The 16,847-nt window shown below is 39.4% G+C and overlaps 1 protein-coding gene across 3 annotated transcripts in view; it reads left to right on the top strand.

Annotated features, from left to right (window-relative positions):
• Gpdh1 (Glycerol-3-phosphate dehydrogenase 1) overlaps positions 1-16,563 on the top strand; it is a 57,029-nt gene extending 40,466 nt beyond the window's left edge. For 2 of the 3 annotated variants that reach the window (XM_080269677.1, XM_080269675.1), the window contains exon 10: positions 16,389-16,563. In XM_080269677.1, the coding sequence (XP_080125803.1) occupies positions 16,389-16,437 (49 nt within the window). In that variant the 3' untranslated portion in view covers positions 16,438-16,563. The remainder of the gene's footprint in view (positions 1-16,388) is intronic. The other variant, XR_013896743.1, reaches the window with a different exon arrangement.
• Positions 16,564-16,847: the final 284 nt, after the last annotated feature.

A 16,847-nucleotide genomic window follows, 5' to 3' on the forward strand; every position in this document is an offset into this window, starting at 1 on the left:
GCCTTCAAGTCGCTCTGTCACCCACCATTTGACTCCCTTCCCCTCAACTCACTCCCCCCTCCCTCATATACCTCTCAACTCCATCCCTCCATTTTATCCTCAGTCTCCCCCTCCCCCTCCCTCCCTCCACTTCACCTGCTGGCACAAAATACAGCTTACTATATTTCATTCTGCCACTGAGCTACAAAAAATAAGCTGCAAAAGGACAAAAATCTGGTCCAAGTTAAGATGAATGTCTGGTAATACTGCAAGAGTACAATCCTTAGCACTGCACTTCTCATACAACACAGACCAACAAAAGAGCGTTCTTGTATAATATTTCCTTATTTAGCTGATATAAAATTACAAGACGCTGTTCACCCATTACTGTTTAGCCTTTCAGTCCAGTGATGTGTGTTACTGATTTATGTATGCTACCTCTAGTTTTATTATTTTATTTTTTATTTTTTTTAAGATTTTAGGAGACCACTTGTTGTCTGTGGGTTAATTAGGGCCACATCCAACCCCTTTCGTTTGAAAAGTCTCCCAGAAACTCCATAAAATAGTCAAGAATAAAATAATAGATATGAGATTGTTTTGAAGGGGTTAATTTTAATGAACTAAAAGAGTGATGGCTGTATTTTCATAACTGATAATCACAAAGGGGGAAGGCGAACATCAATTACTTGCATCATGAAAGAAAAATATGGTGAAGGGAAAGAGGAGGATCAGCTTTACTGTCTCATAGTTGAATATTTTACACAACAAGATTTCGTATACTGTAATTAGACCAGTATAGTGCTCTATATGTAGATTTCATTTATTTTTTTCTAGCAGGTGTATGAAAAAGAGTCGTCAAAATTTTCAGGAAATTCTCAGGATAGTCTTACACCTTACAATGTCAAGTTTGCTTCATGCCAAGTTTGCTTCATGTCAAGTTTGATTCAGGTCAAGTTTGATTCATGCCAAGTTTGCTTCATTGCATCAGGTGACAGAAGCTGTTGGATGTTCATGCCGTTTCTAGACAGTTTTCTCTTCATCTGAGGGGAGACCATTTGTAGTGAAGGAGTTAGTGAAAGTTATACCCATTCCCCATATACTCTTTACAGTATCATTGTAGTGAAAGTTATACCCATTCCCCATATACTCTTTACAGTATCATTGTAGTGAAAGTTATACCCATTCCCCATATACTCTTTACAGTATCATTGTAGTGAAAGTTATACCCATTCCCCATATACTCTTTACAGTATCATTGTAGTGAAAGTTATACCCATTCCCCATATACTCTTTACAGTATCATTGTCTTCTCCGCCACAGAGTTATGTGAAATAAGCTTCAAAAGAATGAAATCTGGACCAAGTTAAAAGGAAAGAACTGTAGTTGGGTTCAGCAATTTTGGCCTCGTGTCCTCCCGTAATCTAATCAAAGTTCCCATGTCTGTTACTGAGGGAGGAAGATAGAAATTTGACCACTTTTTGTATTTTTTCTTTCATTTTTATTTATTTTTTTTTAGTTGCCCAATCATTGTGAAATTTTGTGTGTAGGAAATGACAGTCACGTAACTTGGGCGAAAGGGAGATTAGGCTTTGGGTGAAATTCTTTGTGGGTAGCATTGAATCCCATTTTCTGACCTTCAAGGTGGGGGACTTCATTAGCTTAACCATGGAATAATTAGTGAGCTTCATTCCTCCCCAATGAAGCGTACCTTGTTGGGGATGCTTTTCACTGAGATGTAAATATATCAGTTTTGGATGCCACCCTTAGTTCTCAAATATTTGCATAGTTTAATGTGTTGTAATCTAGAATTTATTTGTAGCTGCCTAGATTTTTCTCCATTTTATGTTACTTTTTACTGTTTTTCTAGAGTTCCTTTTTGCTGTACATTTTTTTACATAATGCTGAGAAAGAGCATACCGTACTTTTGGTTTTTACTCCTGAAGGGTCTGGGGATGATTTTATATTTTATTCTGTGCCGCATAATTCAGTTTTGGAAAGATGTTTGTGGGCAGAGTGGATAAACTTTTTCACATGAGGTGGATGTTGGAGAGGGGTGCCTTCACACGGTGGCACTGATGTAACGAGGTAGGTCTACACTTCCTGGATTGTGGACTGCAAGGACAAAGGCAACCTAAGTGTACAGTCTATGGGATTCATGTTCAGATGAGCCTGGAGTCACAGCAACAACAACAACACTATCATCAACAACAAGAGTGAAATAGAGAAAATTGAAATAATCTTGCGGTAGCAGGATTAAAATATAAAAAGACTTGATCAGGTTGGAGAGGTGAATCATCCCAATCTTTCTCAGTGTTATATTTGTTTTTTGTACCTCTTTATTTCTTCCTTTTTTTTTTATCTCCATTATTTTTGTATTGCCTGCCATGACCCTGTATGATAGTTATCTCTTCCTCCTTTCCCGCCCCGCCACCAGGAGGAGCTTGTAACAGCCGGCTTGTTACTGCCTCATCAGTTTAAGTGGCTGGTTTGTTAGCGTGGCTATTTGTTGTGTTTGGCTGGGTTTGTGTGGCTACTGTGCATAACCACTTCACTCCAATGACGTACAATACCACACTTTATGGCACAGACGAGGAAACTACCTGTGGTGGCATTGTGTACCCTGAGTGAGTGAAGCAGCTGTGGCATCCTCCCGTGAGACAGACCTCCTCATATATCCCTGCACCTGTCTGTGGGAAGGACGCTAGTCCGACCCTGGTGAGGTGCTGTCTACCACAAGGAGGCACTGAATCCCTACATGGTGTATGTACTGTACTGTACTGTACCTGTTGGACGGCCCCACAGAAACACCTGCTTAACTGTGGTTGACAGTTCTGCTCAGCCAGACGGTCTGGGATTAAGCAACAGCTGTATTTTATGTTCTATTATTGCTACTATACTTGGTTTGTTTTCATCCAACAAAGATGTGCAACCTCATGTACTTCAGTTGATGATCAGGTGTAGCTTTGGGGGTTGGTTTGTTTATACTTTTTTCACACAAACTTGGCCAAAAATTGCTATCTCTTCATCTTGAACGCAGATTTGTAACAATAGTTTAACTCTGCAGGATGGTGCTAGTCACTACAAAGTGGTATAGAAAGGATGTAGAACTGTAGCATTGTCATATTCAGCCACAGAGCTACAGGAAATAAGGTGCAAAAGGATGAAGCTTTGGGTGAAGTTAACGTGAAAGAAGTATAATAATGAAGGAGACTTAATCCTACATCGTATCTATGGCTCATTGAGTTTCATGCACTCACAAATTATTATACAAGTTGTGAGGGTGACCCAGTTCCCTCAGATGAAAGCAAACCAACTCTTCCAGATGATTTTATGTAGGCTTGGAGAGATTTTTGAATTGGATGGGTTAGATACAGCCATCGTTAACCTCACCACTAGCAGAGGTCCATCCTGAGTTGAATGAGATTGTCTGGTGTCAGCAAGAAATAGATGGAAATATACGTCATTGGATTCGAAGGGGTTACCGTTTTGTGTAATAATATAACTAACATTTTCGCCTAACATACTAACACTAACATTCTGTATAGCATCCTAATACTCTAATATTTTTGTCTAACATGATAACACACTAACATTTTGCCTAACTTTTTACATAACAGTTTATCCTAACACTGTACACTGCATTCTGTCCTAACACATTAACATTCTGCCTAACATTTCACATAACATATTGTCCTAACATTTTGTACTGCTTTGTGGGATAACAAATTCTACTTAACATTTTTTGCTTAATGTGGATTTCCTAGTCCATACTTTTTTTTTGTCTGTACACTATGCTGATTTTTCTTTTTAATCAATCTCATGTCATTTTTTTTCACAGCATAGGAGATATATTTCTAACTGGAGGTTTCTGCAGTATTTACTAGTACTTATCTGTAGTAATAGTCGCAACCCCAGGCCCTTCTGAATGTGAACCCAGTGGACTGCAGTTGAAGTTGTTCCTCTCCTGCAGCCCACCATCCCTCTTTAGTGGGGAGAGGGAGGGAGGTGAGGGATGTTTGTATAACCAGGCAGCTCCACCACCCATTTATATCAGTGCCACCACATGAAGGCACCCCTCTACAACATCCCATTTAAACTTCAATAAAATTATATGTTGGTATGGGGATTAAAGTGAGAGCTGTTGTACATCATATATTGAAGAGATTAAGCCTGATATAAGCACATTGTAAAGGTTCTGTTGTTATTATTCTTCATCTCTACACTGAGTTGTCATTATGTCTATCTGTCTATTGCCAGACGCCTCAATCCCGTTTGGGGTGGCCACAAACAAATCACCTCCAAGTCGCCCTGTCCCCTGCCATATCACTGCCCTGCTCCCAACTCACACCCCCCTCTCTCATATACCTCTCCACCCCATCCCTCCATCTCATCCTCAGCCTCCCCCTCCCTCTTCTCCCCTCCACCTCACTCACATACACTCTCTTCGTCAGTCTTTCACCCTCCATCCTCTCCACCTTTTGTTTTTATTATTTTGGGTATTAATCCTATGTATTCAGTGACATTTTATTTTTTATTTATTTATTTATTTGTGTGTATTATTGCTACCTCCAGATGATTTTGCCTAACGTGGGAAAGCTCCGTCTTACTGGAGAGCATATAGTTGGTTTGTTTTTATCGGACAGAACTGAGTCATTCTCGTAAATTGAGTACTGAGTTATGGTTGCATGGAATTCTGTGAGCCTTAGCATGAGTCTTCTTGGTTATTATACTCTTTTCACCTTAACTTGGCCCAGATTTGTTTCCCTTTGCAGCTTTTTTCTTCTGTGGCTATATATCCATTTCACAACATTTTTCATGATTAACACCCTATTCTACTGTTCATCAGTTGTTACAGCTCAGTGTTCAAGATGGGGAGATGTCAGTTTTTGGTAGCGTTAAAGTAAAATGAGTATGGCCATGTGAAGAGGATGGATAGCGAGAGACGTACGAGAAGAGTGAGTGAGGTGGAGGGATGAGGAGAGGGAAGGTGAGGCCAAGGATGAGGTGGAGGGATGGAGTGGAGAGGTATATGAGAGAGGGGGGTGTGAGCTAGGAGCAGGACAGTGAAATGGCGGGGAACAGGGCAACATGGAGGTGATTTGTTTATGGCCACCCCTTATGGGGTTAAGACATCTGGCAGTAGATAGATAGATAGGTAGTACAGTATAGTGAAATCAGCCATCCAGTCTGATTACACTTGGACATCAACTGAACTGAAAGGGGTTAGGGATCTTTGTCAAGGTAGAGTAAATGCATTATAGTGAAGTCTGTGTTGTACCCTTGTCAGTTTGAAAAGCTAACGCTAAGATGAACAGAAACATCAGAAGGTAGCAAGAGTCTAGCGAAAAACACACAGTTGGAGTGGTTAAGTCCTCAGTCAGTTCCAGTACAGAGAAGTTGTTCATGAAAGCTCCATTGCTGCATTTAAAGTTGAGTTCTTAGATTCACCTTATTTACAGTACCATTTAAAGGGAAACGGTTGTGATGGTTGTGTTGTTAAATTCTATACTGTTAAAATAGAAGCTGGTGCCTAATGTTTGATGGCAAGTTAGTGAACATCAATAATGGTTAGTCATGATCAGTCTGCTTCCCACATTACATAGCCAGCAGTGATACAGAAGGGTCAGACATATTTAATTATCATCACATGCTTTAGAAATTAAACTGGGGGCATGTACAAGAAAGAGAGAGAGGCAGAGACAGAGACAGAGATAGAGACAGAGACAGACGGACAGATGGACAGAGAGAGAGAGAGAGAGAGAGAGACAGACAGACAGAGATTCAGTATGTCCCTTAGAGCACATCCTAGACTTATGAGAACTTGTGGTGGAGAGAGAAGCCTTCTTGTGGTGGCACCAATATGACTGGGTTCCTTCACTGCCAGGTTATACAAACATCCTTCATTTCCTTCCTTCTTCCGCCAAGAAGAGAAAGATGGACTGTTAGAGGAGGGTAACTCCAGCCTGCAGTCCACTGGGTTCACATATCAGATGAACCTGGGGCTGCAACTACCATTAATTGGACAGCCTGTACATTTACTCAGTATGTCATATATTCTTTCTACTTTGAAGCTTTTATTTATTTATTTATTTATTTATTTATTTATTTTTTCAGTTTAGGAGAGAGTTTTCAAAATAGGAGGGTTAGATGCCTGTGTAGCTTTCTCTGTCTCCTCCCATACAAAGATCTCCTCTCAGATTATTGTAATTGTGTAGAGGTAACAAGAATGAAGTATACTCTTTTCACTCTAACTTGGCCCAAAATTCCCATTCCTCCAATTTGAATGTTAAGCTGTAACAATAGATTAACACTGTGGAGAAGATGTGCAGCCATATTGTAGCTTTCCTACCACTAAGCTACATGAAATAAACTGGAGGAGGACAAAAATCAGGGCCAACTTAAACCAAAAGAAGTCAAGTACATAATATCACTTTCTTCAAGGTGACATATACCGCTTGACCAGTGTGGTTGTATTCTGCAGTTTGAGGACTGATTGAATACCGCTGAACATTGTGTGTGTATATGGCAGCCTGTTTATTTTCTGTCAGTCACACTCCCCTCAACTTACCCCTTTTCTCATATTTCATTTCATTTTTAACCTCTCATCACATACACCACTCTCATAGTGTGTGTATATTGCAACCTGTTTATATTCTGTCAGTCACACTCCCTTCAATTTACCCCTTTACTCATATTTCATTTTTCTCTCATCACACTCACCGCTTTCAGGTTGTCTCGTTTCATTCCTGTTATTTCATCTTTATTTCATTTTCATCATCCATCATTCACACTACCCTCAGAGGTCTTTTCAGGGATTTCCTTAACACTTTCAAACCAGGGATATTTTTTATACTCTGCTGTTTCCAGATTATTTTATTGAGATTAGGAGAGATTTTATTGAACTGGAAGCGTTAGATACAGCCTTCATTAACTCCTTCACCATTATGGTCTCTCCTAAACTGGGTAAAATTGTTTGGAAATAGTAAGAATAAACTATATAAATACAGGATGGCCCAAATATTAAATACGGGGTGACCCATATGTAACGTTCGTCTTCCATTCCTGTGGGTGATTTTTTGTGTGTTATGGGGATGGCTCAGTCAGTGTTATCAGTGTCTATCCTGCATCATATATTCATTTCCTACTGCCGCCGTCACACTCATACCAACACCAGCATACTCAGCTGTTCCCGCAGTGCACAAAATACTGCTATACTCGTTTTTTTAAATTGAGGCGAATATGCACTTGACAAGTTGGTGGTGATTGGCTGAATGCAACATGTCCAAGTAACATTTACTAACCCAAATTTCCCCCTCAGATATATGTTGTCAATTAATAATGTTAATGAGGAAAGACATTACGAAGTAATGTTGCATTCAGCCAGTCATCACCAACCTGTCAAGTGCATCTTTGCTTTGATTAAAAAAAAATTGAGTACAGGTGAGTTTCTAGTGATGTGCTAATTAAAGGCTTTCCATTACATTACCTGCATTTAAGGGTTAACCATTCATTGGGTAGGTGTGTGCTCATTGGAGTCAAAATGTTTGGCAGGAACCACAATATAATATCTCTGTGGTGTCCTCTCCCACAAAGGGTTGAGCCTTGCTGAACAGTACATGTGTTTACAGTGCGCCAGAAAAATATTGATTCTTTGTGCAAGACTGGATGAAGTGTCAAATAGGTATTCCAATGTGACCCACCTGGAAAGTAGGTTGCTAAAGTGTTGCAGTACCTTTTTGAGGTATTGTACATTCAGGGAGTAAAGTTCATTGACTGTTCCACTGCATCTACTCCACACTTAGGGCATGTCCTTCATTTTTCTCCCTGTTACATTATATCAGAGAAAATCATTTATGACCAGATCTACATGGCAAATCAATCTCTCAGTTTAGGAATATTAGCCAGGAGAAGAAAGTGAAATTTAGAAGAGGTGAAGTACAGTATTAGGCAAACTTTTGTCCCTGGTTGTACATGTTATTTATGTTGTTACTTTCCAATTTGATTTACTAAGGTGCAAAGAAACTGTGCCTGATGTACAGCATTGCTTTAACTTGAGCACAGTAAATTATTTCTGTACATTGGGAGTGTGGTTGAAAATACCATGCTATATACAGTATCTAGTATATAATATTATATATATTTTTACATACAATTGATACTGAGATGTGTATCCATCCTTCGTAGGTTGATGGGTAAAATGGGTACCTTGAGTAACACTTAGGGGAGGTAACTGTGGTAACCTGCATGATGCAGTGTCCTCGTATACCAGGATAGTACAGTAGTTGAATAACCTGCTAGAGGCTCAAAAGCCAGAGTTATTGAGCTGAGTATTATGGCTAAGAGCATCATGGCATTTACCCCCGCCTTTACCTTTCCTTATCCAATTTACAGTACCAGTTGTATGGAAATGGAAAATATTGTGATAATTTGAAACACATGTCAGATATATATTGATGACTTACTGTGTACAGCTGATGGATATGTGTAAGTGTTGATTTACAATTTGATTCATAACAGTGTTTTATGTCAGTTCTGTCTATGGTATATTCATCCATTTTTCCTGTTCTCTGATCCTTCCCACTCCATTTTTTGGTGGGGAAATACTGTGATGTCCAGAATGATGATGAGGATGTGTTAGAATGGGGAAAGTATTATGGGAAGACTGCTAGAGCACTGCAAGTAATTGATTTGATGGATGATAGAATTATGATGTTGATGATGATGATGTGTTAGAGAGGAGGAAGGATCACAGGAATATAGGTAATGTAGCTCTATTATAGTCAGAAAAAAGTTGATGATGATAATGAGGATGTCTTAGGGGGATTGCAGTGCAGGAAAACAGGTAATAAAGAGTACAGGTGTGTTGAGTCTTGATTCCACAGTACTGTTAATAGTTCCAGTGGAGCAATGATACACACACATGGAGGTGGTGTTTACTGAGAAGATGTAGTACCTGTATGTTTAGCTTTTGCCTGACTTGTATTATATCCTCTGTGATGGCTGAGTGGTTACTTTGGCACATACAAAGCTGCCTGTCTGTCGGTGCCAGGGTTTGAATCCTGGGGCAGACAAATGGTGCCACTTGACTTAGATGTACAACCATCATTTGTGGTTTTGTAGGTAAAATGAGTACCTAGTGGCTGTGTATCTCCTAGGGGAAGGGTAATCTGGATAAGACAGTGAACTAGTATCTCAGGATCATGGATGAATAACATGCCACAGGCTCAGAGGCTTAACTTACAGACATGAGCACCACAGCTAAGTGTCTCATGGTGTATGTCCCCCACCTTTACTTTTTTGTACTGTGTTGGATCTTCTCATAACATTTCCCTATGTGTGCATAATTCATCCATACAGTTACAGTAGTTTGTTATTACATTGTTAACCCCTTCAGACAGGTGATGTATAGTTAGCTTATTCTTACTACATTCAAATGTTTTTATGTAGCGTAAGGAGAGACTTATAAAGCTGCAGAGGTTAGATACAGCCTTCATTAATCTCTTCAGAACACGATATTTTTCTTAGGCTGTATGCACTTCTTTGGAGGTGGTAAAAATGCAGTTAAAATACAGGTATAGGTCACTGGCTTGAAGGGGTTAAACTGAGTGTGTGAAGGCAGCCGGTATGAAGGAAGAGATAAATAACTGAGTGTCTGGTGTTTCTGTTTTCAAGGTCATTAAAGTCAGTTCTGTAGTGATGCGCTGCCAACGAGTGGTGAGTCCCCCCCCCCCCAAGGTAATTCATTCACCACGCTGTCCCACTTGTTTACTTCACTCTTGCTTGTTATTGCTGGCAGTCTCGGGCTTAAGATTACTGTATATTCACTTATGCTTGTTATTGTTGGTGATGGAGAGCCGCTGTTGTATGTGGTGGTTCTGATATATCCCGGTTGCTCCACTGCCTGATTTTACGAACATCCCTCGTTTACATCCCCATCCCCCCAGAAGGAAGAGGATGAATGACAGCTGAAGGGGAAATTGAGTCAGCAGTCCACTGGGTTCACGGTCAGATGAGCCTGGAATTACTTTTTTTTTTTTTTTTATGTGAGGAAGAAGGAACCAAAGGCTGTGCTCAGAAAACGTTCCTTCCAAGAAAAAACAAAACAAAACAGTATAAAAGAGAGCCAAATTCAAGATCTGTCACTCAACTTTAGGCTCATCTGAACATGGACCTGGTGGACTGCACGACAAAGCTAGCCTTCTTCCACAGCCCACCATCCTTGTTTCTTGGGACGAAGGGGAGATGAAGGGATGTTTGTATGACTAAGCAGTTCCACCACCCAGGCGCCCATATCTGGCACCCTGTTATCGCTGTCAGGTGGTCTAGGAGCCTTTTGTAGCACCTCTTCCTTAGTGATTTATTTTGCACATAGTATCACACTTTAACATTCTCCTGTATGGTTGTTATTTCATTTTAACATTAACATAGTTTGCATCAGTTATAAGGTAAAGGATATTGAAATGTCACGCAAAATGAACTGCTACAGGAGAGGTGCCAAGAAATCTGCAATACCATTTAGAATAAAGCCATCAGTCTCGGGCCAAAGATTTATTTTCTGCAGTAGTAATAGTAGTTGCAACCCTCAGCTGATTTGAATGTGCACCCAGTGGACTGCAGGCTGAAGCTGTCCCTTTACTGCTGCCCTCTGTTCTCTTTTCAGGGGGACAGGGAGTGAGTTGGACATTTGTATAACTAGACACTGGAACCACCTATGTTTTTTTTTTTTTTTCTCTCCAGTAACTTGGCCAACAAGTACCATTTCTTTATCCTATAATCTGAACTATAATAATAGATTAATGGTAGAATATGGTGCTAGTCATGAAAAAGTGCAGTGGAAATGATATAGAACCATAGCAATCTCTTTTTCTGCTGGTGACCAACATAAAGTAAGTTGCAGAAGGACAAAATTCTGGGCAAGTTAGATTAGAAACAGCATAATTCTAGGGCATCAGTGCCACCCCGTGCAGGTGTCCCTCCCCAGTACCTTTATTCTGCGTAAACAGTGGTAGTATAGTTGGTAGTTTTTTCCCCTTCAGTATGATGGGTCTACACTGAGTGACAAGCCAAATGGTTTCCTGTACACCAGGAAATCATTTACTGCACTGGGTGGTAACCATATAACCAAATTATGGCACCTGGTGGTTTAGTGGGTAATTACAGCACTCCAGTCGGATTGAGCCAGTGTAGGTTTATATCACGTAATGCCGCTCAGGGAGCGAGGCTGGTCACTCTCATCTTAAATGTCAGGACCTACTTGCCTAGCCTGGGGCTCCTACACTCCTCATGGAGCAACGTAGTATTGGATGTTGTTGGATGGATAATTCCCTTACTGGGCAGATGGTAGTTCTTTAGTTTATATGCTTTTCTCTGTCAGATGTCCTTCACTGCTTTATTTTTTTATATTTAACAAGTTGGCATTCTGCTCACAGTTCTGCTTTCTTGGTTTTCTTTACCACAGTTGTTAGTGGACATTCTTGTTGATAGTTCTCTTGCATTATTATGCTTTAATTTTACCACCCTTGTTTGAGTGGGAGTTATGGTTAGGATGATGATGATGATGATGATGATTTTCCCACTTTTATACTTTCCCTCAACTAATTTTGGACCCAGCTTATTCCATTATATAATCAGAAATATGATGATGTTTTTCCAATTTTTATACTTTCCCTCAACCAATTCTGGACCCAGCTTACTCCATTTCGTAGTCAGAAATGTGATAATGATGATGGAGAACATTCCTGGTTGGTCATACTGTTTCAGCCATCACACGCAGAAGCTCAAAATTCAGTTATTGAAATAATATTTCAGTTGAACTACTTCATTTCTGGTGTTAGAACTTTAGCACATGAACTCTAATAATATATATATTCTTTTAATCCAGCTAGAGAGGGAAACTATTTTCTGTTATAGCTAGGTGGCTCCATTGCCTGGTTATACAAACATCCCTCAGCTACATACATGTCCCCTAAAAGGAGGATGGTAAACCATAATAAGGGCCACTTAAGCATGCAGTCCACTGGGTTCACATTTCAGATGAGCCTGGGACCACAGCAACAATAACAACATGAGATCTTACTCAAGTTTGGGATTATCTGTAGAAATTGCCCTCAAATTTCCCTTACTTCAGTGGTACCTGTGGAGGAAAATGGTTTATTACTCAACAGTAATCCTTACAGTATTTGTATTCTCAGACTTGTAATGACTCTGTACTTTACTTTCTCTAGACATATTAGGTTTTACAGGCATATACTTCAGACTTAATCAGAAGGGGAAGGCATATCCTTAATTTTTGGTGGACATTGTTAGAACATGTGTAATTATTAGATGCGATCAGCCTGCATCCGACACTACAAAGTGCAGTCAATAAAGACACCAGGAGGCCAGACATGCTCTGTCTTTGGTGCATGATTCAGAAATCAGTGTAAAAGGCAGGGAACTTGCTCTAACTTTTGGGATTAATGTATTATGCATCTCGTCTGCAATCCCAGGGAATGCCCAATGTAGTGAACGTTTTGCCTGCTGCCATGAGCAAAAGTTTGCCAACACTGCTTTGCTGGCTGTGGCAATGGACCAATTGTGTGTGTACACTATGTGTATGTTTTTGTGTGTGTGTATATGTTTATGTATGTGTGTGTATGTGTATGTTTATGTGTGTGTGTGTGTATGTGTATGTTTATGTGTGTATGTGTATGTGTTTGCATGCTCACACATGCGTGCATGTGAGTGTCTGACTTTGGACATAGGCTTCACAGCTGGTCCCCGAGGCCCAGTAATTTTTGTACATGCCACATACACCCATGTGTCACCACTTCAGCACTAGCAGCCAGTGTTAATATACAAGTATGATGGCACTGTCTTGTACAGGACTGGTGTATTGGTACAGTATTAGTTGGGAAGTTTTTACGACATGTTGGCAGGTCTTATGATGGATCAGTAAAATCTGCATGAACAAAATTCACATCCATGCACTGTACCCCTCCCAGCTGGGTTTCAACCTGGGTTCAGTGAGACTGTAGACCTACCAGCCATGAAACACACAGCACATGGGTATGAGATGGATGCACCTGTTGCTTGGGGAGGAATGAGAAATTTGGAAGGCAGGGCATAGTGCTGGGAGGGGATTGCCAGAATTTTGCTTGTGGCTGTATATCATCCTTTTCAGACAGGACCTATCCATATCATAACTGGTATGATATATAGTGAAGCCCTTTTTTTTTTTCTTTCTTTTTTTAATGCTCATTTGCTATTACCCCCTTGAATCCAGTGATGTATTTTTTGCTTGGCTAATTGCGTGCTGTGCCGAGTGACAATTTGTTTGTAATTTAGGGGACACGTCTGGTCGTGAAGGTGTTAATGCTACATCAAACCCATCCAGTTCAAACATGTCTCCTAAGTTAAACCATATTGTCTGATAATAGCAAGTCCAAAGTAAAAAAATACATTATCATATTTGAGGGGTTAAGTCTACAGCAAATTAAAGAAAACTTGACTCTTAGAATCCTGTTGCCAATTCCCCAAGTTATGGTAATAGTACTATACTCTTTTTACTCTAACTTGGCCTAAAATTTGAATCTCTCCATCTTGAATGCAGATTTGTTACAGGAAATTAAAACTGGAATATGGTTCTAGTTGCAAAAGTGCTGTTTAAAGGATGTAGTGCTCTACTGTTGTCTTTTTCTACCACAAAGATACTTGAAATAAGCAGCAAAAGAGCGAAAATCTGGGCCGAGTTTGAGTAAAAACAATGTAGCATTATGGAAGGTGCGGTTTATGCAGAAACATCCCAGACTTATTAACAAAGATGACCTGTGTTTGAGATCTGTTGTAGGGTCATATTCTAAGTGACTTTGGAGATTCTGTAACACTTCTTCCTTAGCGATTTATTCTGCGTATTACACTTCAGTATCACAAACTGTGTCGATAATAAAACAGCATAAATAACATACATGTACAGGGGAATGTTAAGGTGTGATATATTTCGCATATTATCCTCATATATTAATTCAAATGCCGTCATTATTAAAAGAATCTAAATAACATACAAGAGAATGTTAAGGTGTAATAGGCAAAATTAATTACTTAGGAAGAGGTGATACAAAACCTCTTTCACCATCTAGACTCGTATTCTCATAGAGTAAGGAAGAACACTAACACTTTTTCCTAAGCTATTTATTTCATTTATTACACTGTGCCATCCCCTTCTGTGTTACTTAAATCATTCTAATCACCATACCCTGCATAAATAATGTAAAAAACTATATTAGCCAGCCATATCCAAAAATAAATCAGTAAGGAGAAGGCATTAGGGAGCCTCCTTAACTGATGAGGATATATACCCCAGCGTACAACTCATAGCTTTACCACGTTACTGAAATCTTTTGCCCGAGACTGCTTGTTGAGGAGGATGGTGTTCTTTGCAGCTGCAGTATTTATGTTTACTACACATATGCTGTAGTTTTTGGGTGTGGAAAATTCGTACCTTTATCGTAGACATACTGCACAGTATCTTCGTTGATAGCTTTTGTTGTTACAAAAATGCTGCTGGGTACTTTTGTTGGTTTAATTTCATTTTTCTGAAATATGCTTTATTGGAGCAAATTATGAGTTAGTCGCGTATAAATGGAAGGTTCAGTGTTTCAGATCAGCAGGTTTGCTTTCTCTTTACTGTCAGCCAAGCCAATGCTTTACATGTGCCTCCTTTGCAAAAATACTATGCTGTCTCTAATTGAAAAATATACACATTGTTTTCAGTAACTTCTTACCTAAGGTACTTATCAAGTATGCTTCCAACTCTTCATATTTATTTTGTTTCGTAATACAACAGACCTCAGTGCTTGTGCTTGTGAGGAATAAATATTTTGCATCATAAATGAAATTTCAGTACTTCACTGACAGCACAGGCATTGTCTTCATACTTTGTGTACCTGTTCACAACCATAACAGATTTTTCTCGCTTGAATCATAGAGTCAAAACATAGGACAATTTAAAATGGAACAACTTATGACATTTATGTCATTATTATTATTATTATTATTATTGTTATTGTTATTATTATTATTTATTTTTTTATTTATTTTTTATTGTTATTGATATTTTGGTTCATTTATTTCTGTAAACAAAGTGTTGATTGTTAGATGTTGCACATGTGCATGGTAGTCATCATATTGTTATTTGTTATTTGATACACTGCACTGTACAACCTTCTTATATACTGTATGTGTAAGATGTAAGATTATTTTGGCATGCATTTTTGGAAAAGTCTTCTGCATTTTGACACCATATCAGAGACGAAGTACAGTATGTTGGTATGGTACAGCAAGAAAGCTATCTGATGGTACTGTGTATGCAACTTACATTTTGTCGTGTACTCTATGATTGCACCATTTTTTTTTTTTTTCCTTCTGGCCTGTTGAGCTATATATTTGTAGTGCTGATATAGGTTACTGTAGTCTTTAATTACAGGTATATGCTTGTCCATTCTATATTTTTTAGAGTAACATCCTCTAGTAAACATCATCACTTTGAGAGAATATCACAGAATTAACTAAATACTGAGTAAATTAATGTGGTAGTTCATTCAGACCCATAGATTATTAATACAGACATCGGTACTACTCACACACTGCCATCATTTCTGCTATGGTGTTGTACATCATTTTGCACTGTAAATGTAGTACCTGTACAGTATTACATATCATGCACAGTACAATACTTAACTTGTTCACATGCATCAAAATGTGAGAAAATGTCAATATGTAGTGATGTTTACATAGTAGCAAGTATATTCTGTAATTTTTCCTCATTTACAGACACCATCAAGAGTCCTGTTATATCTGCTTCATTCTTCATAGTGTGCATAAAAAATCAGGCTCGTAAAACCACAGCAGCCTACACTAATAACCTCTTTGCATAGCTGAGTAAAGTCTTTAGCCTCGGAACCTGTGGACATACTTGATTGATTTTTTCGAAAGCCGGTGAAAGAGAAATAGTTGACAGGACTTCTGGTGTTCTCTGTGCGGTATTGTTAACTGATTGTTGGCAAGAGTTGAGTGATTTGTCCAGCAGTTGTCAAGATAAAAGCCCCAAATGCCTATCAAATGGTTAAGAGGAAAAATATGGAAGTACTGTTCTCATAAATTTTCTCTGCCAAATAATCATGTAAAATAAAATACCTGTAGAGTTTAACATCATGCAGAGAAATAAAACAAAAAAAACAAGTAGCATTTAAGAGATTATGCATTGAAGGAAAGATTTAAAATGAGTAGCATTTTAAAAGACTGTGCAATGTAGGAATGATTCATATCCCTAAAGCTTCCAACACTTCACTACACACCAACAAAACATTACTACTCTGTGTACTAATGCTATATTTTCTGTCTCTCCCCTTGTGTGTTGGTGGACCCTGCAGGTGTTCCTTCGATAAGCAGCACACATCCATCAGTGCGGACAGCGAGTGAGTGTGTGGGACTGCCAGACATCGCTGCCACCATCCCATCCCCACCACCATTTGTTACTGTGTGTTTGGTGTGCCGCCTCGAAGATTGAGCAGTGGAAGGAAAGGGATGGGAATGGGAGGTGGAATGAGGGAGGAGAGAGGGAGGGGAGGGAGGGTATGGGAGGGAAAAAGGAGTGAAGAATGAGGAGAGAATGGGGGAGACAGGGACAAGGAGGAGAGTGGAGGAAGGAGAGGAGGAAAGGAAAGAGGAGGGAATGGGAAGAAGGTACAGAGGGTGAGAATTGGGAGGGTAGGAACAGAAGGAGTATCAGTAGATGTAAAAGAACAGATGGAGGAAGCGAGAAGAAATGGACAATATGAGGGAGGAAGTGGGAAGATCAGGGAGTGGGGGAGGGAAGGAAAAAGCAGAGG

The sequence above is a fragment of the Coenobita brevimanus genome, chromosome 35 (genome assembly GCF_032717465.1).
Source record: "Coenobita brevimanus isolate Jiangsu-jjx chromosome 35, ASM3271746v2, whole genome shotgun sequence".
Taxonomy (NCBI): domain Eukaryota; kingdom Metazoa; phylum Arthropoda; class Malacostraca; order Decapoda; family Coenobitidae; genus Coenobita; species Coenobita brevimanus.